General features: G+C 51.7%; 3 protein-coding genes across 3 annotated transcripts; 2 read left to right on the top strand and 1 right to left on the bottom strand.

Annotated features, from left to right (window-relative positions):
• Positions 1 to 6,090: 6,090 nt before the first annotated feature.
• CGGC5_v017055 (Transposon Tf2-6 polyprotein) lies at positions 6,091 to 11,015 on the top strand (the record flags this gene model as incomplete). The annotated part of the gene is made up of 3 exons (XM_066153718.1): positions 6,091 to 7,262; positions 7,304 to 10,704; positions 10,762 to 11,015. 3 exons carry the CDS (start codon positions 6,091 to 6,093, stop codon positions 11,013 to 11,015), a joined length of 4,827 nt encoding a protein of 1,608 aa, XP_066006913.1.
• A 2,242-nt stretch (positions 11,016 to 13,257) lies between these two features.
• CGGC5_v017054 (uncharacterized protein) lies at positions 13,258 to 14,923 on the top strand (the record flags this gene model as incomplete). The annotated part of the gene is made up of 6 exons (XM_066153717.1): positions 13,258 to 13,409; positions 13,477 to 13,687; positions 13,752 to 13,848; positions 14,050 to 14,634; positions 14,694 to 14,739; positions 14,791 to 14,923. The coding sequence occupies 6 exons, from the start codon at positions 13,258 to 13,260 to the stop codon at positions 14,921 to 14,923; spliced, it is 1,224 nt and encodes a 407-aa protein (XP_066006912.1).
• Positions 14,924 to 17,497: 2,574 nt separating this feature from the next.
• Positions 17,498 to 18,112, bottom strand: CGGC5_v017053 (uncharacterized protein; the record flags this gene model as incomplete). Its single annotated transcript, XM_032028394.1, has 1 exon — positions 17,498 to 18,112. The coding sequence occupies one exon, from the start codon at positions 18,110 to 18,112 to the stop codon at positions 17,498 to 17,500; it is 615 nt and encodes a 204-aa protein (XP_031875326.1).
• Positions 18,113 to 20,264: the final 2,152 nt, after the last annotated feature.

The following is a 20,264-nucleotide window of genomic DNA, read 5'->3' as shown; positions in this document are numbered from 1 at the left end:
AGGCGATACCATATCCGACCGGTCCCCCTAGGGGCAATTCTTCAACACCCTCCTTCCTCCAGCAGCCCGAGTGCGAGTCGGGGTTGTTTCCTTTCTGTAGCCTGCTGCTCGAATGTGTTTGCTACGGCCCACTGGTTGTCCGAGGGCACAACCCCCCGGGCCAGCTTCCCGTTACCCGCCGCCGTCTCCGACCGTGCTTCCAGCCTCACAGCTGGTTTTCGGCAGGCCGACCATGTCTTGCCCTAGGCTGTCCTGAGGGCTACCCAGCCGGCGTAGCCTCCATCTATCCCATGACTAACCCGCCTCAGTGTCTGTCTGTCTGGAGGTATTTCCCAGATCTGGGAGGCGTGAGGGTGCCCTGTCTCTGCCCCGAGAAGCAGTGTCGGGTGGTTTTTACCTAGTTCCCTCGAAATTGGGCAGCTTCGCGTTCTCATTTCGGTTTTCGGTCTCTCGATATCTGTCGATTTTGCTGGTGTTTTGGTGGTTGGTGGCGCGTGTGAAAATTTTTGTGCGACGCCAAAATCCCTCACTTCTGGTCCGATCCCGCCCTTCCGCCGCACCAGAAAAACTTCGTGCGCAGCGCCCGCCACCACTTGCACTTGCGCGCCGTAACGTCTCTGCACTGGCTCTACCTTTAGAAAAGATAGGTTCCCAGGCGGCACCACGAGGAGGTTGCAGAGTCCGAATTTCGCCGCCCTGAGGTCTCTGGTCTAGGTGTTAACTTGCTACATACAAATTTCTTGGTCCTAATGGTTTTATTCACCCTATATAGCAGTAAATGTTGGTCTTTTTATATATCGCAATTATTTAAATTGGCTTAGTCACAATGTTTCTAACTCATCCGTTATGCTATTACGTGTAAATAGGATAGAATAGAAAACCTTTGTGAGTGTTGCTCACCTACGGTGTTACTCTAGCGCACCTATTGATGCTCAATAGCCTGCTGTTGGTCCTTCAAGCAATGTTTCAGGATCCAAGGGTGCGATTGCACTTCTCGTAGCGAAATTCTTTCGCTTGGTTTGATCGCCAGTAGGTGATGTTGGTGAGTATCAAAAAACCACATACTATGAGAAAATCAGACTTACTTGTTTCATTAAGTCATGGGCCTTCATAGTATCCACCATGCATGTGAACCGTGAACATCTCAGGGGCCAAGTATGCGGGCGTGCCGCAAAGAGTGTCTCTACCCTTACCCAATACACTACATCCAAAATCCGCAATCTTGATCTCATCATGTAAGCCAATGAGGATGTTCTCCGGCTTGATGTCCCCATGAGTGATACGCCTTTGATGAAGGTAATCGACGGCAAATGCCATTTGCGCCATGTACTGTGCACACTTGTCCTCGTCGAATGGACCTTCGCTTTGTATGTGATCGTATAGATCTCCTCTATCAGTGTACTCTAAGACTAAGTAGACGTTCTGAGAGTCATGGAAATGGCCGTACAAGCGTAAGATACTTGAATGACGCAGGTTCTGTTGGCATTCGATTTCATAGAAAGCCCTTTCCTCGGCTTGGAGCACGTAAAAGGCCTTCTTAGAGAGGATTTTTAATGCGCAAATAAACCCGGTTGACTTTTCTCGGGCGACGTAGACCCTGCCGAATTTCCCTTCTCCAAGTAGACGTTGGATGCTAAACATCTTTCTGTGGAGCGGCTTAGATTGTGAGGGGTAGGCCATAGTCATCTAGCGTAAGTATGTTATTGCTTTATAGGGACGGGTTGCAGGACTGTCTTGTTGGGTACGATATACACCAACAGCAAACGCGGAAAGCGCTTAGATAGAACCGTAATAGTACGTATTTCCTATTATATATATAGGGTGAGCTTTTAAATATAGTATAACGTGGTTCACCACTCCGCGGGCCACCCCACTCAGCGGGCCACTTTTCACCAAAACCATGACATCGACTTTGCGACTGCATTTTCCACGCAACGATCATGCCGGTGCACGTTCTCGAGTCCCGAATCATTCTTGCGATGGAGGCGAAGCGAACGAACCCTCAATTGAGTATCAGACGCCTTGCCTCGCAGTTTGACGTGCCTCGATCGACACTGCAGTACAGAATGACCGGTCGGACTACTAGAAGCGACAAGACCAACGGATCACCAACTTTGACATTAGACGAAGAGGAAGCCATTGTCCAGTACATACTTGATCTGGATTCCAGAGGATTCTCGCCCCGGAGATGCGATGTGGAAGATATGGCCAATCTTCTAACCGCGAAGCGCAACTCGCGACGCGTCGGGAAGAATTGGACAGATCGGTTTATTAAACGACGATCAGAGCTCCAGACGCGTTTTACTCGCGTCTATGATTATCAAAGGGCCTTACAAGAAGATCCAAACGTGTTGAACGCGTGGTTCCAACTTATTATCAACATGCGTGCCAAATACAGTATCCAAGACGGCGACTTTTATAACTTTGACGAAACTGGCTTTATGATGGGTATGATTCGCGCCCAAATGGTAGTTACACGATCAGAACGTGTTGGAAAAGCAAAGGCTATTCAGCCTGGCAATCGAGAATGGGCGACAGCGATTTGCAGCATCGCAGCAGATGGTTACGTGGTGCCGCCTTTTCTGTGTGTTGCAGGACGATTTCACCTTGCTGCTTGGTACTCTGGTGGCCACGTCCCGTCCAACTGGGTGGTCAAGACAACTCCAAATGGCTGGACCGACCATGATACTGGTCTCGAATGGCTTCAGCATTTCAATCGCTGTACAAAAACGCGTCAAAAGGGCCTATTTCGGATGTTGGTGCTTGATGGTCACGAAAGTCACATCAACGCCGAATTTGACGAATACTGCAAGGCAAACAACATTATTCCACTCTGTCTACCTGCTCATTCTTCACATCTTACCCAGCCACTCGATGTCGGAGTTTTTAGTCCGTTGAAAAAGGCATATGGTGCCGAGATTTCGTTTCTTGCGCGAGCCAACATTACACACATCACGAAGGATGATTTCTTTCCTGCTTTTAAATTGGCATATCAAGCTGTTTTCACGGAACAAAATGTCAAGGGTGGTTTCCGAGGGTCTGGTCTAGTTCCTCTTGATCCAGAAGCAGTGATTTCCAAGCTGGATATCAAGTTACGGACACCATCACCCCCAGAGACCCCCAATCAGCTACCTCGCCTTTGGACATCTCAAACACCAAGGACCGCCACTGAAGCCATAGAACAGTCCACTCTTATTAAGAATCGAATTGTTAGACATCATGGAAGCTCACCGACACCGATTTTAACCTCTGTTGATCAACTTGCAAAAGCAACAGTGGCTATTAATCACCAGTTGACACTTTTGACTGGAGAGGTTAAAGCACTTCGGGAGGCCAATGAGATACTTTCGAAACGTCGGAGAGCCAAAAGAACCCGATTACAGGATTCAGGACCTCTTACTGGACAAGAGGCTTCTCAGCTTTTGGTGGAAAAGGGTGTTGTTGAGGAGGAAGCCTGTGATAAAGGTCCGGAGGAGGGGTCATCAAAACGTCGCAGAAGGACTTTGCGGTTATGTAGTATCTGTCGCAAAAGTGGACATAATGCGAGAACCTGTCCGGAAGCAGAGGACATGTCTAATTCTTCAGAATCCGAGTTGACCGAGTAAATTTAAATGTGTTTTCATAGAGATACTGGGCCGACAGGATGAAGGGTGGTGAAAAGTGGCCCGCGGAGTGGTGAACCATGAATCGTGCAATCACTAAAGTATGAAACTAACCAGTTATATAGATATCTATTGGGTTCTTTCCCCTGTCCGTCAGCCCGGCTAGCAACCGGATAACTGCGTAGACCCGACTGATCGAAAGCTACGCACGATCAAGGTGTTTCAACATACATAACCAAAATCATCTCCGCTTCTTTCTCATCTCATACTACGATGCGACTTTCTATAATTGCTATGCTCATTATTGCCCGAAACAATTTAGTGGTAGGTGCCTGGCAGGGTTTCACCCCTCATGCTATGTACGCATCCTCCGTAGGGGTCCTTGGTTGTAAGATAAATTATAACCGCGTCGCACATTGGCCGACAGCGGTCGATTGGTGCACACGATATAAGTTATGATGCGTGGAACTACCTAGTGACAGGAATGTCTGCAGTGCAGGCTCCAGTCCAGGGAGGGCCAATATGGATGGAATACGAATATGTTCATCCAGAGAACTGTGTCGGATTGCTGTCTGAAGATGGACGACTGCCGCTCTCTGCCTCGAACAGCATGAACTTCCTGTCGTACTGTCGTTCACAGCCCGAGAGCTGGGTGGCCCCGGGACCGTAACTGCCCTATTTCATCCTACACGTCCCTAAGTCTAAGCCAGAGCAAGAATTGCGCGGATTTATTACCACCCAATTCTACTCTACTTAAATAGATGCTAACGCTATGTTATGTCACTACGTTTTATCCTATTAATTGGGTCTTATTTGCGGCGGCCTCGCCTCGTGCTAAGACTGTTTGCAGTTTCCTATCTGGATACCTATTAGACTATTTACGTTCCAATAAGATGAAGTCTACTACATCAACTGACAGATTTCAGGTCCGTCCCAGATCGATCACTCTAGGCTTGAATAATAGAGGTGAGTCACTCTTGGGGTCACTATGGAGAGTGCATGTCACAGTCTTTCCTGCTAGAGCGTATCGGTAGCAGAAGGACTAAGACTGCGTGAATAACAACGAGATCACTGCGAAGAATAACGATAAAAGGTCTGATTGTGTGTAATGAAGTTGTACTTCTCAGCACTCACTCAGATTACGCCTATCATCCTCCTTACCCCACCGTTCCAATAGTTCATCACTTAGTAGGAAAGCATATAAAGAAATTCCAAACGTCTTTAAGAGAGTTTAGAATCTAAGGAGGTAAGAGCACGCGTGGACGGAGAGAAAACCATAAGAGATATAAAACGCTTAATGCAAGGCGCCAGTAAGTACTCATGCGGCGATATTCCAGACCATTATAAATCCCATTTTGAGGACCAATTTGAAGAAACATAGGTATAATACTAGTAGATACTTACTGGCGTCTTGCAGCAGTCATGGGATACCCTGCTATTAGGTTTCCTAGCATAGTGACGTTGCACAGATGCACAGGCCACAACAGTCCCAATATCTCTTGTGGTCCGTGCATGAAGCAGCTTGGGGATCGCAACGGACGGGCCGATGCCCATGATGCGGGGGGCCAGGCCGGCAACGGTAGAGCCGGTTTAGTTTCATAATCCCTTTGACTCCAAAAAGAAAATGACGCTAAAAGTGTCCAGTTCGGGTCAAAGCAGCACTCAGACAACAACACGTTCAAGAGCCAAGAAACCCCAAGGCCACTACCAATTAAATCCTCACGTCGCGAACACAGTCCTGACGCCGCCTCAGGTATATAATATAAATACGGGCTTTCTTAAAGCATATCGTATGGTGCCGCTGAACTATCAGGAGCCCCCGCGCTGCTTGAATTCTGCGCATGGGGTGCAAGTAGCGGCCAAAGGCTCTCCACGTACTTGTCTAAGCAAATGTGCAATCTCAGCTGACTGCCGGTTTACCCGCGCTTCAAAATCCTCGTTCTGCTTCTCTAGCTCGCCGCATCGCCTTTTTAAAGCTTCATTTCGTTTTCTTAGTACAACATTATCGGCTAGGATCACAGTGTTTCTACTGGAACCATCGCGGGTTTCCAGGGCCGACGTAGACACCGCGTTAAAAGTAGATTCCCCCCATGTAGGTCATTGCAAGGCGGTTTCAGCCGAATCTGAGAAGGATCAACCCCCTTGCGCGTCTGCTCTGCTGGGGATAGTCAGCTAGACACGAAACCGGTAAACTGAGTCGGACTCACAGATGTCACGGGCTAGAGCCCGGATTGATATCTCCGGCTTCGCCGGAGCAGTTACCGAGATCCGGCTCCGTTGGACCCACTATTCTGCCGCAGTACGCCGCCTAACCCGGCCTGCTTCACCGCTGTTAGGTGCCTATCCCTGTAAAGTCCTTTCTTCCTTCTTCAGCTTAGAATAGTCAATCGACGGCACCTCTACGTTGAACAAGCCTAGGGGCCAGCCCCTTACATATTCTAAGCTCAACAACAGAAGACGCTACGCGAAACCTCACGAGAGCGACACGATGGATTCGCCAGAGGGTAGCGCAAACGACGCGATGAACGCCGAGATTGACCGCCGGATCAACGAAGCGGTTAACGCAAGCATACGTCCTCTTCAGGACCAAATGGCCCAGCAGACGGCCCAGATGACGCAGCTCTTGACAGCTCTGAATGGGCTTATGTCACCGGATAGAGCAACCCCTACGCCGCTTACGAGTAGCGTACCGACCCCGTCCACAGCCGATACGACTATACAGGCTCCGAGTGACGATACAGTAATGGTAGCCGAAGGGCGGAGAAAGCCCCTACCGAATCCCCCGAAGTTCACGGGAAGGCGCAAAGACTACCCAGCGTGGTCTCAGCAAATGCGCGATAAGACAACCCTAGATGCAGGACTTATGGGGGGTAACGCCGAGGTTTGGTACTATATCAACTCACGACTCGACGTTGACCCTCAGCAAGTTGTTGCTACTTTCTACGCCGCCGGAGGCCCCGGGGGCGAGCGAGACCCCTCTGAGTTCATGAGGTACTTGGACCGTACGTACAAAGACCCAAGTGCTGCCTCCCGCGCAGCTGCTACGCTGCGAACGATCCGTCAGCGGGACGACCAATCCCTCGCCTCCTTTCTTCCCCGATACGAGAGAGTATTGTCAGAAGCTGGGGGGGCTAGTTGGGCAGACCAGGCGAAGATAACCCTCCTCGAGGGAGCACTTAGTACGCGGCTCCAACGAGCCCTCGTTACTGTCGACCTTCCGGTCGATAACTACCATGGATGGCTCATGCGGGTACAAGACGTAGCCGCAAGGCTGGAGAGGCTTCCAGCTACAACGCGCAGAAGCAGCTCGTACTACCCTAGAGCCCCCGAAGCAAGCAGGCACCACGACAACGATGGTGATGTGGTGATGACCGGCGTAAGCCGCGCGAGGAACAAGAAGGGAGCTCCGGAACCGCAGCGCCGCAGACGCTACTCCTCCTCGTCTGAGTCCGAGGGTAGTGAACAACCGCAGAAGGATAGTCGGCGTTGCTATAACTGTAACAACATCGGCCATATCGCTACACGGTGCACTAAGCCAAAGCGTCCAGGGCCAAAGAAGATCAAGAAGGTCAAGAAAGCCAAGAAGTCAGAAGAGAGCAGCAACGATAGTGCCACAGAGGAGCTGGGAAGCTCTGAGGCTGAAGAGAGCTCGGGAAAAGAGTAACTCCAACGCAAAGTCGGGCGTTGGAGGCAAAGCCTAGTGATATCATCGAATGGAAGCAGTTCAAGCATCGCATGAGCAGCAAATCAGCAGTGATCACTGCCCGCATACATAAGGGCACTCAAGCAGACGCCCTGGTAGACACTGGGTGCGACCTATACGCCCTTGTCGACCATGACCTCGCCCGCAGGCTGCGCCTACCAATAGTAGACCGCTCAGAGCGGATACTAGGCAGCTTCAGCGACGCTACAGGCGCCACGAAAGCGACAGGTGTAGTTGTCTTTAACCTAGAGCTATGTGGCTATGATGAGAAGATCTTTGCGTATACTGTCCGCGGTCTTGGGGATGACCTCTTCCTTGGGAAACCGTGGATGGAACGGAACTGCGTCGTATATGACGCTTCTGCGCAACAGATACGTCATAGGAGAGGTGGTGTAGACTTACGACTGAAAGGCGAGGAAGAGCCAGAACGAATACGCCAGATTAGAACTGCTCGACTCCTCCCAGGAGCCCCCTTTACAACGCTCTACAAGAGGGCGCAACGACAAACTGGAGAAACTGCAGCATATGAAGTGCGGGCTATTAGCCTGGCAGACATACAGAAAGCCCTCGCGAAGAAGACAGAGAAAGCAGACCTTAAGGCTCTCCTTCCGCCAGCTGTTCTAGCTGAATTTCGCGAGCTATTCCAACCCGATGAGGCTGCTAACCTCCCACCACATCGCCCCGGGGTCGACCACGAGATCCCTATCAAGCAGGACAGTAAGGGCAACGAGGCTGTACTACCATGGGGCCCGCTCTATGGGATGTCACGAGAAGAGCTCCTCGTCCTCCGGAAGACCCTGCGAGACCTACTAGACAAGGGCTTCATCCGCGCTAGCAGCTCCGAAGCATCAGCCCCAGTACTGTTCGTACGGAAACCAGGAGGAGGGATACGCTTTTGTGTTGACTACCGCGCCCTCAACGAACTCACTAAGCGCGACCGATACCCCCTCCCCTTGATTCGGGAAACACTACGGACTATTAGCGCTGCAAGGTGGTTTACGAAACTGGACGTAGTAGCAGCGTTCCATAAGATTAGAATTGCAGAAGGGGAGGAGCATAAGACAGCATTTCGGACCAGATATGGACTATTCGAGTGGCTAGTCGTCCCCTTTGGCCTCACAGGAGCCCCCGCCACGTTCCAGCGGTATATTAATGGCGTACTTCGAGAATACCTTGACGACTTTGCGACGGCGTATATGGACGACGTACTGATCTACTCAAATGGGTCACAAAAGGACCACGAAGCGAAGGTCCGGCTAGTCCTCCGCAAGTTAGCTGATGCTGGCCTCCGGCTGGACCCGCATAAGTGCGCGTTTTCTGTGAAGACCGTTAAGTATCTTGGGTTTATTGTTACAGCTGGTATAGGCATCTCCTGCGACCCTGAGAAATTAAGAGCAATTAAGGAATGGGCTGCGCCAAAGACAGTTAAAGGAGTCCGGAGCTTTTTAGGATTTGCAAACTACTACCGGATCTTTATCCCAGCGTACTCAAACATCGCTGGGCCCCTTATAGCCCTTACGAAGAAGGGTGCCCCATTCTGCTGGGGTGAGGAACAAGAAGCAGCATTCCAAGAGCTAAAAAGGATCTTTGCAGCAAAGCCTGTCTTACACCAACTAGACCCTGAGCTTACAACCTACGTTGAGGCTGACTGCTCAGGCTTCGCTCTTGGGGGAGTACTATCGCAAGAAGACGAGCACGGAAGACGTCACGCAGTAGCATACCACTCGCAGCGGCTGAATGCCGCCCAGTTCAACTACCCAATCCACGATAAGGAGATGTTAGCTATTATGAGCTGCCTGCGAGAATGGAGGGCAGAGCTACAGAGCGTTGAGAGCTTTAAGATCCTATCCGACCATAGGAACCTCAAGTACTTTATGCAGAAACAGAAGCTCACGGAACGACAAAGCCGATGGGCAGAGGAGCTATCTCAGTATAACTTTGAGATACAGTACCGCCCAGGAAGCGAAGCGGTAGTGCCAGACGCACTCTCTAGACGTGAACAAGACGTACCTACGTCCCTAGAAGACGAGCGCGAACAAGGCCGGATTCTCCAGCTTCTTCCCGAAGTAGCCCTTCCCTCAACGCGTACACGACGTGTAGAGGTAGCACCAGCGATGCTTGTATTTACCGACGATAAAGAACTACAGCAGCTCTGGGATCAGACCCAAGCAGGAGACGAAGTCTACCAGCGGGCCTATACTGCTGTGAAACAACGAGAAAGAAGCTTCCCACCTAGCCTCAAGCTAAAGGTTCAGATTGCTGAGTGCGAGATCGATAACGGTAACCGACTGCTATTCAGAGATCGGATCTGGGTACCAGGTAGCGAAGACCTGGATAGGGAGGCGAACACGCTACGTACTCGTATCGTCCAAAGTATCCACGACTCAGTGCTTAGTGGCCACCCTGGTAGAGATAATACCCTCGCGCTAGTCAGCAGACGCTTCTACTGGCCTGGCCAGTCGCAGTTAGTACGGCGTTTCTGCCGTAACTGCGATGGTTGTGGGCGAAGTCATATCTGGAGAGAACGCCGCAAGGGACTCCTAAAGCCACTGCCGATACCACAGCGTATACGGAGCGATCTTGCTATGGATTTCATCACAGATCTACCCCCTACAGATAAGAACGAGAGGTTCCTTTGGGTAATTATCGACCGGCTAGGTAAAGGCGTAACCCTCGAAGCTATGCAAAGTATGGAAGCCGAAGCCTGCGCTGAACGATTCCTGAGCTGCCACTTCCGCTTCCACGGCGTCCCTACATCGATTGTGAGCGATAGGGGAAGTAACTGGACAAGCCGCTTTTGGCGGCAGTTCTGTAAGCTGTTAGGAATAGAGCAGCGGCTTAGCACTGCCTACCACCCGCAGACTGATGGAGGCCCAGAGAGGATGAACCAGGAGATCCAGGCCTACCTACGTAACTACGTCACCTACTCACAGAAGGACTGGGCATGTAACCTTCCAGCAGCTCAGCTAGCGCTTTGTAGCCGCGATAATAGCGCTATTGGGATGAGTAGCTTCTTCCTAGAGCATGGATACAACCCAGAGCCTATTAAGGTCAAGGAAGCAGACCCAGCAAGCTCTGAAGGCACCCGTGAGGGCCAAGCCCGCAAGTTGGTAACAAGGCTTCAAGATGTGATGGATATGGCCCAATCGACCCTCGCCTCAACACAGCAACGCTACGAGGAGCTGGCTAATAGGAAGCGCCAGCCTACAGAGAGACTAGAAGTAGGCGACAAAGTCTGGCTTCACATGGGGCATTACAGATCCCCTAGGCCTTGCAAGAAACTGGATTGGTTACACCACAAGTACACAGTTACGAAAGTCATCTCACCATACGTGGTAGAGCTTGATGTACCAGCAGCCATATACCCACGCTTCCATGTGGATATCCTGAAGCGCGCAGGTAACGACCCCTTACCTGGTCAAACGTTAGATGACGAGCAGCCGCCACCAATTATAGACGATGAAGGCGAAGAGACCTGGAGTGTAGAGAGTATCGACGCTGCTACCTGGAAGCGTCGAGGGCGCGGGCGACGCCGCGAAGTTCTGGTTAAGTGGGAAGGATATACAGAGAGGACCTGGGAGCCTGTCGAGACGCTCCAGGGGACAGAAGCAATGGAGGCTTACGAACGCCGTTATGGCTCTGCGATGGAGCACGATGGAGACCCAGCCTTAGCGCCGCGGGCGCGCCGCCGGAGGGGAGCGGGGGGGTGATGTCACGGGCTAGAGCCCGGATTGATATCTCCGGCTTCGCCGGAGCAGTTACCGAGATCCGGCTCCGTTGGACCCACTATTCTGCCGCAGTACGCCGCCTAACCCGGCCTGCTTCACCGCTGTTAGGTGCCTATCCCTGTAAAGTCCTTTCTTCCTTCTTCAGCTTAGAATAGTCAATCGACGGCACCTCTACGTTGAACAAGCCTAGGGGCCAGCCCCTTACAACAGATATACTTTAAGAGAAGTTTTCGTAATTTAAGCCGCAGTTCTTTTCTTCGACGTTGAAGCCGGCATCTTTTCTCGATAGGAAGTGTTCAGGCTTAGTGGGTTCTTCAAGTGACTAGCGCCGAGAGAAAGTGTGTGCGAGGTTTGGGAAAAGGCATAGCAGAGAATCGAATGGTCCCCGCCGCAGTAAACACACACAAGCTTCGAAAAAGTGCCGTATTCAATTAAACTCGACGCTGGCCCAAATACTCCTTGCGTATAGGCACGTTTACAGAATTTATAGTGCACGCTCGAGTGCTTACGACGGTGGTTCGTGTGGCCTTACATCCCAGGACCGTGGAGTAGTGACCGAACTCCGCCTTTAGGATCAGCGCAGTAGGGCCTGCTGTTATTATCAGAACCCGGACGATTTTGTTAGCACAACAGTGGGTGTCACGCCGCGCTGACAAGTGTGTTATGGACGGACATGGAGTATTCTGTCGTTTTGAGCGGTCCTTTGTTACTCTACACCTTGTCTATTGTGAATGTTTGGGGAGTCAGTGGTCGAGAGCGGAGTTCGCGCCGGATTTGCAACAGTATAGTCAGTTAATAACTAACGTTTTGTTATAATCCTAGCCGCGTTAAGAAACGAGGGTAGCTGTTACTCCGCAGATTGCGTCTCAGATAACACTAAACTGATCATGTATATGCACACCATTCGATATGCTGGAGGCAAGCCGCATTCACCAGATAACCAGCGTATTTTGAACGTCTGCAATGAGGAACAAATGTTGTTGAAAGTTAGCTTGCTCCTCTCACATGCTGAAGCGGTACTCTAGGCCGTAAGGACGACGGAGTTAAGGGTTTAAAAAACGCCAACTTCAACATTGAATAGCTCAACAGAAAAACGTCGCAAGACAGTGCACTACATATCTTTCTATTGCTTAAAGTCTGAGCTATATAATAATGTTCATTTCATAATGATACGGTTAAAAATGATAATTTGGGAAAGACATCAACTATGTCATTTCGTGTGCAAAGAAATTGAGAAAAATATCAAAATGAAGCTGGCATTCTAGTGATGATAACGATGTCTTTTTTTATCTGAAAACGTAATGAATTGGCTGTAAAAGTAAGCTTTTCTTGGAAAGATTCCTGACTGAAAGTGTATCTTTTTTTGGCCTAGTGACTCCTTTTTTAACCCACTACGTGTAGTGGGCCGAATTTTCCCCTCGCACCCACGGGTTCGTGTTACGTGTGGAGTTACTGCTTGGAGTTGATTATGTAAGGTGGGAGCAGGTGGGGGCACCGTCGTAAAGATATCGACCAATCATACACCACTGTGAGAGCACCACGGCGGGTTATGATTGGCCTAGCAATTGTACATTGGATCCCTCTGTTGCCCCGCCAACTGTCAGGACCATCACCGCGTAACCCGTATGTTCACTGACCCAACCTACAACGTAATCCGCTCATAGATGCACGCCAAATTTGGCGTCTTCGCATTCGACACGTGTACCCCCTTTCTGCCGATTCTCGTTTAGCGAACCCCGCGGCTTGAGGCTACTAACGTATGCATCGGCATGTCGAATGGGCCGTGTCGCTGACTACGCTGTTAACACTGGTCTTCACCAACCGAATCAAGCGATCGTACAGAGGCTGTTAGGAAACGACGACACATGAAGATTCGGTGATCATGCCACCTAAGACAATCGACAAGTCCCACTGGAGATGCTCACAGTGCGGGCGTTCCGGGCCAGAGGTGATCGGCAAGCGGCGTATTCAAACAGGCAGTTGGCACGGTGAAAACCTTGCGCACGAAAGGCTCTGCCAGGGGCGAGACCCAGAAGATCGGCCTCTTGGACTCCCCCCCGTTTGTCCAGCATGCAGGAAGCGCCTAGCACGCGACGGCGAGCCAACTGCTGCTGTCTGGGAAGGACACTGGAAGACCTGCCAGCCTCGTTATCGCTTGAGTGATTCGTTCACCTTACGCCATATCAGAGCCATCTTCGAGAAGCATCAACTACCCACAACAAACATGAACGCCGACTTCGGCAATATACTAACACGGCAAGCGACCTTAGTAGACGATAGAGAACTATCGAAGCTGGCAAGAAAGTGGGAGATGGATCCATTAGCCGCCATTACGGAGGCTAAAACATCCCTCGTCCAATACCGAACTGAATTTAGGTCAGTCTTCATCAACGCGGATCTTTCAGCTGTAAGGGTGGCTTTCTAATATTTTTACCACCGCCAGTTCGTTCTTCAACGGTGCAGTTCCCCTCACGTTTCATTCGCACGTGTCGGATGTGAGCCCGCAAGTCATCGGAAGCACTGTTCGAAGCTTGATCAAAACCTCACCAGTTCGCCTCAGCACCGGTTTTAATGGATTTCTCTCCGAAAAGCAAGTGTACACATGCGGAGTGGCCGTCCTGGCTGGCTCGTATGGCGCAGGCTGTGGGCCATTGGTAAGTCGAACTTGATCAGGCAAGGTCATATGACTTGATTGTGATCTAACACATCCATCCTCAGGCAAGTACTTCATGCGTTCCTTATCATCGACAGGTAGCATCTGGGCCTGAGCCTGAGATCCTGAGGTTGAAGGATATTGTTTCTGTGACGTCTGCCTGTAAGAGTCTTTCGATCTTGAAGGCGAAGGGAGTGATTGGGGTTGCGGTCGAAATGGTGTCATCATCAAACGGCAGGCCACTCAAGCCTGATGAGTGGGCCAACCTCGCAAATGCATGCCACTCTCTCGGGCTCTACTTGATCGTCGACGAAGCCCAGACCGCAATTCGCTGTGGTGCACCATTCGCTCATCAACTCCCAGACTACGCCGACCATGTACCATCATTCGTTATCTTCGGGAAAGGCCTCAGGACGAGCGGCCTCGCAACCTGCGTCAATGGTGTGACTGTATCACACCTGGGCTACAACCAGCTAAATCTCGGTCCGATGCTTGAACTTATTGATGCCAGGTACTCCGAGGTCATCAACTCGCATGTTCTCTTACAGTCCTGGTCTATTATTCGCAGGGCAGCTTCCGAAAACTGGCCCCAGCGGGCCGAAAGAATCGGCTCCAATCTCCGGCAAGTTTTAAAAGACGTTCAGCAGCGACTGGGTCACAAAAAGCACGTTCGAGGCTGTGCAGCTTTCATCTTTCTGAATCGAAACGAGGCGGCCGAGCTATGTACCGAGGCCGCCAGCGCGGGAAAGTCCACCATGCGATGGCTTCCATTTCTCGATGCAGGCCTGGAGGACTACCAGTCGGTTTCTTCACTGTTTGGAGCGTCCGCAGCCTCTCTGCGGGAAAATCTGATCAACATCCTCAGCGAGGAGCCAACGGCTTGTGTCAACTGCGGCGAATCACTCAAGGGACCTGAAGACAAGCAGTGGAAGCGGTGCAAGACATGCAGTAAGGCTTTCTGTCTATCATGCAAGGAGGAAGGGTGGGGAATGATTCCATTTCACGAGAGCGGACAATGTCTCGAACGAATGCAACCTTGCAATTCGAGCTGCTGTAAGGATGGCAGACGTTTGCCTAAAGTCCGAAGCTGATAGTATAGAACAGAATCGAGGGAGTGATCGGACGGCGGCGAGCGCTCCGAAGTAATCTCGCCAGCTTAATGGTGGGAATAGGGAAACGAAGCGTGGCAGAGGCACAAATGGATGAGTTCATTGATACTGCGGTCGTCCACCTGTAAGGTGGAAGCTAAACCAGGTACTTGACCTCCTACACCAGGGCACGGTGTCTCTAGGTGGGCATCGTATGAGTTCTGAAGGCTTAATCAAAAACGACGGCACTGTGCACAGTCCGGTGGCGCTGGCATTCACCCTTCCCACCCAAACAGCGCCCCTGGACGTCAAACTGAGTATGACCACTCAGCGTACTTCACGATTCTCGTATTGCTAAATGTCAGGCATAATGGTTGTTCGAAGTGGGCAGAACGACAACATCGCGCCCAACCGTGACATAACGGCTCGCGAGGTATGAAGCGGAGGTGAAGACGGAGGAAGCCTACGGCTGGTAACAGCAGCGAAAGCGGCCTATGAGCGGCTCCTCGGGCTTGGGGTGATGTTTGGAGATGACCTTTGAACAATAAGGTGAGGATACACGATGGATGTTTCCTTAAACGGATGGTTGCCGAAACTGAGAGTCGTATTGGGCTGAATTGTGAAGCTGGAGCTGCTTCCGCAGTCATTGTTTCATCCATTTATGTACGTAGATGACAAGAATCCGACTTCGTCTGACTTGCAAACGATGCCGGATAAACTTTTCAGTCGCTGGCTCCAATTGAGAGCGCCAGCGACACTTTATATTGATGATTGTCTCCTACCCGTCATGACCTCACCATGAGGCAGGCTGTGTGGCCGAGCCATCGTCCTGGATACTAGTCGGCGCTCAAGGATGGGGTCTCCAAATAAGCGCCGACGGATCACGCTATGACATCGAAGCCCGAGAAAGCGAAAGAAAGCCCAAGAGGCGAATTGTAGGGTGCTAGCCAGACGCAAGTATTCGACAGCTTTTAGCGCACGATTTCAACCTCTGTCGATTTTGTTTGAAACATGATCGACGCTGGCGACAGCATAGTCAAGTTAGTCGGATGTAATTCACGTACGGTACGTCGGATTCGCTCGAAGCTGCGCGCTTTTGGATCCGCAGACATTCCAACAAACTTTCTGGCCGCCCGAAGGCCATAGCTCCTCCCATGCCATACGCCCTACGCAGCCAGCTCGCTATCGATCCATGCCTGACACCTGACAATTTGGCCGCCTTCCTGCGCAAACAGTACGAGATGCCGACGTGTCCCGATTTAGCATTAGTAGAACCTTGAGGCAGGACAAATGCTCTCAGAAAGCCACCCAGAATGTCACCCAAGAAAGAGCGCAACTTAGACCTGCGATACGAATAAGCACCAGATCTCACAGACCGGTCTAAGCAGTTGGTGTTCGTGGGCGAATCCGGCATACACGAGAGCATCGGTATACGCCGTCGAGGCTGGGCCCCTCAAGGGAAGCGACCACGCCTAATCAAGCGCTTCCACCGCGGTCGGAGATACCAGATCTTGCCGGCGTGTACTCAAGATCGGGCGATACATTTTCGGGTGTTCGAAGGATCGACAGATGCGAAAGTGTTTGAGACCTTCATCGAAACCCTCCTCCTATATTGTGGTCGCGCATCCGTCGGCGGGCCATATCTTCCGGCACGCACTGCTCGATGAAATCACTTGGGGCATGCCCCCTTGAGCATGCTGCCATTTGGTCTTTAGTTGTTCTTTTTAATTGTCCGCATTATCAACGAGGGAAACGACCATGCCGATTACGAGAGCTCATTTGCCGATACCGACCACGCCCACAACTGTCGAATCTCCGCCAAGAGTCGTTGTCTCCACCACATCGTGTGGTCCTTCACCCATGGGAGCCCCGTCAGTTGGTTGGTGTTTGGGGGAAGCCGGAAGGCGTCGGGTTGCCTTTCGTAGTGGCCGGTTTTGTGCAGCACATTGGCCTCACATTTTCGGCCATGAAAACTCTCTTAGGCTCTGTTTTCTGTTGATGTCTATTGGCTTCCGTTTATTACGCAATAATTGTGCAATGGTAATTATGCAGCTTGGACATAATTTAGTCTCATGAACTGTTAACTCGCCTACATGGATCACCCTCGCCAGCGGCCTCTTGCTCCGCATCCATATGGCTGCTCCGCTCTGAGTGGCAGACCGCCGTCTAGCGGGCCGGTCTGTGAGTGCACACTCCACATCCGTCTGAATAAAGAGCTTCCGCCTCTTGCCAGTTCATACCTCTAGTTAAACATAAGTCAGGTCGCTTGAGGTGAAATAATTGCTATAACGAACGTGCTGGGGCATCCTGACACCCTCTCTCTACTATGTAAGCCTTTGTTCTGCCAATACGGAGATCCTTTCTTCCGGTATTACTCAGCCCAACAACCTGTTGCCTAAAAGTCGCGTCATGTCGCGTCGCGGTACCGTACTCGGTTTTTCTTCTTTTCATCCACTCAGCTACTCTGGCCAGCACTCATACCTCAGTCGGCCATCGTAATCATTCACATCGTTGAAACTTTTACCAAACCTCAGCTCTACCACTATATGATGGATTCTTCTCCCCTTCAGGTTCATTCTTGTGATATGTGCCCTCAGCTTGAGCTAGAACTTAATGTGAAGTATGACGCGTTGATCATCTTGCCGTTCTCTCAAGTGGAAAAGTCCGCCAATAACGGATGCTATTTTCTCCGGGAGCGTTTGGAACGCCTTTGGTCATATTTATCATGGATGTACCCTGATGACGACTACCCACGTTGCTGGATCGATCCTGCTCCGCGACTTGCGACCGTTGGCGATGGCGAAGTGCAACGTCAAGGGCCACGTCGCGGATTTTGGTGAGACGGCGTCGCTGCTGCCGCCCTTCTCGCTCCCAATCACACGTACCACTTCGGCGGCGAAATCCTGCCTCGTGCGTCCCCTCGACACCGTTATCGCCACGCGCTTGCCGCCACATTCCATGCCGAGCCGGAGTCGCTGCAGCGCCTTCCACGTGAAGGCGTCGGTGGCCGCCTCCCAGGTCGCCATTGCCTCCTCACACGTGGCGACCTCGTCCGTGGTGATGGGGTTACCCGGGTCCTCGTCACCACCCTCGTGGAGTCGACGCCGGAGCTGTTGTATGACGAAGGCCTTGGTCTGTGGGATCCACGGCTCGCGGACGAGCTCCTCGGCGAATGTCGTGATGGCCGTCTTGCTCGTGACCGCGGCCTCGCCGAGTTGCGCGAACCAGACGGCGTTCACCCGGCCGGACGCCACCCGCGGTCCGTAATGGTGAGGGAGCTCGCGGACGTGGAGCAGCACGGGCCGGCCCGTCTTCGCCGAGTGGGGCCATCGGGTCATGTCAAGGGCGGGTCCACCTGATCCTGAAGCGCCGAGGTTGAACACGGCCGGTCGAGAAACGGCCCGGCCCCGGCCCAGAGACTGTCTAAGGTGCCGAAAAGACGGAGCACGGTCTTGGGAAGATGCGGCGGGTGGCCCGAGAACATGTTCCCGCCGAGCCAGTCAATGACGGCGACGACCTGTAGCGCGCGAGGTTGAGCCCACGTCCGCCGCCGAGAAGAGAAGAACTTCGTCTCGCCGACGGAGGTAGAGTTCAAAGAGGCTTGAGTAGGCAGAAACGATACACGGAAAGATCTCGAGCGGGACGCAGCGGAACATATGCACGAAAGAACGACTGGTGCTCGAGGAAGAAGCGCATTCTCAAGAAGATGGGCCTGTTGACCGTTTTCAAACGTCAGCTCTCAGCTGACCATGCGCTGCACGTAGAGGGAGATGCGATGGAGCGTTATTATTGTCTCTTCTCGCGTACCTCAGCACATACGACCATACCCAATGGAGAACTCGGGATCCCGTCTGCTCTCCCATAGATAAGCCAATGAGGGCCGGATTAGTAGTTGAGTCGGTGACGATCAGCGCATACCTGGTGTTGTATGTTTTTGGATTTTTAGTTCCCACCGTGTAAGTTTACCTAAGTTTCTTTTTTTGTAATTGCTTGATTTTTAATAATACCTTAGCAGCGCTCTACCTATGACTCATTACGGCTACGAAATACTCACAGCCTGCGCTTGAGCTGCTGGGCAATGAACGACTTGGCCTGTGGCACCCACAGCGCGTTGAAGAACTCAGCAACGGCGGATATACTCCTGAACACGGCCTCGCCAAGCTGCACGGATCAAAGACCGCCCTTGCGGTTCGCTCTCCGTAGTAATACCGGAGCTCCGAGACGTGGAGGAGCACGGGCCTGCCGGCCTTGCCGGCCCGGGGCCACTGGCTGATGTGGATTGCCGCCCCACCTGTCCCGGACGACCGGAGGTTCAGCAGCGCCGGGTCGATGTGTGGCCACGCCCCGTTGCGAAGGCTGTCGGTTGTATCGAGAGGCCGTAGAACCATTTTTGGAAGATGGAGCTCGTTTCTCGTGAATATATACCCTCCGAGTCGGTCCATCACGGCCACGGCCTCCGAATGCGCGAGATTGAGTCATCCCTCCCCTCCCTGGGTGAAGCTGCGCTCCATCTCGCCCAGCGCCAGCTCGAATATGCGCGAGTACACGCATTCGATCTTTGGAAGAACTTTTGTAGACATCAAGTGGAAGATGTAGAGATTTAAGAGCAAGACAATTCCTCACATTGTAAATATCAATAGTATGTCGACACTTTGATACAGTAGTTACCCCAACCGGTACATTACGTTTCTGCCCGTATTCGAAGCATAGCCCCGAATCCATTGTATTTGTAGATGGATTCCACGCCAGTTCCAATGATATTCTGCTGACCACCGATAATGATGCTGCGGGGTATTAAGGCAATGGCCGCCTTGTCGACAGGCCCAGCGAATAGTTTGCCAGTAGTGGGGCAATGCCCTGCCGTGCACCTCGTCTGTCTCGAGTCGCCCACGGCGTCAGAATCGTTACCTCATGGCAATTCGGTCGACGTCCACTAGCAACGACGTTGGTAATTCACTCCTCTTATCTTTAGATACTTCCTCAACAGACTCCGATCTTTATCACTTCTGTCTCCAATGTCATACCGCGATTCTCTCGACTCGGACCACCTCCGACTACTCCGACCAGTCTCATTATCTCACGGCAACCTTCACTTTTCAGTCATCACTGTGCGTCGCGCAGCGGTAAACTACTATAAGTACACAGCCGTATCATACACCTGGGGGGACGGCAGTCCTTCCGAGATAATCTTCCTAGATGGTCAACCCTTCCCAGTCAGACCAAATCTATGGTCTTGTCTGTATTACTTGGGCCTTGCTTCACGGCATACCGAGTGGGAGTACCTCTGGGTTGACGCGATTTGCATCAACCAAGACAACGATGCAGAGCGTAACTCACAAGTCCGCTGCATGGATCAGACATACAGTAGTGCTACCTGCGTCTCTATTTGGCTCGGTTTGATACCTCTACCAGAGGGACTACCCCGAAATACTCTCGCTTCTATCAAGACGCTAGAAAGCAATGGATTCGACTGGCAAGAATCCATGCTCG

This window comes from Colletotrichum fructicola, assembly GCF_000319635.2.
Source record: "Colletotrichum fructicola Nara gc5 chromosome Unknown KSG_Nara_v1_contig11, whole genome shotgun sequence".
Lineage (NCBI taxonomy): Eukaryota > Fungi > Ascomycota > Sordariomycetes > Glomerellales > Glomerellaceae > Colletotrichum > Colletotrichum fructicola.
Note: the sequence above shows the minus strand (reverse complement) of the source record. Positions and strands in the feature narration are given on the sequence as shown.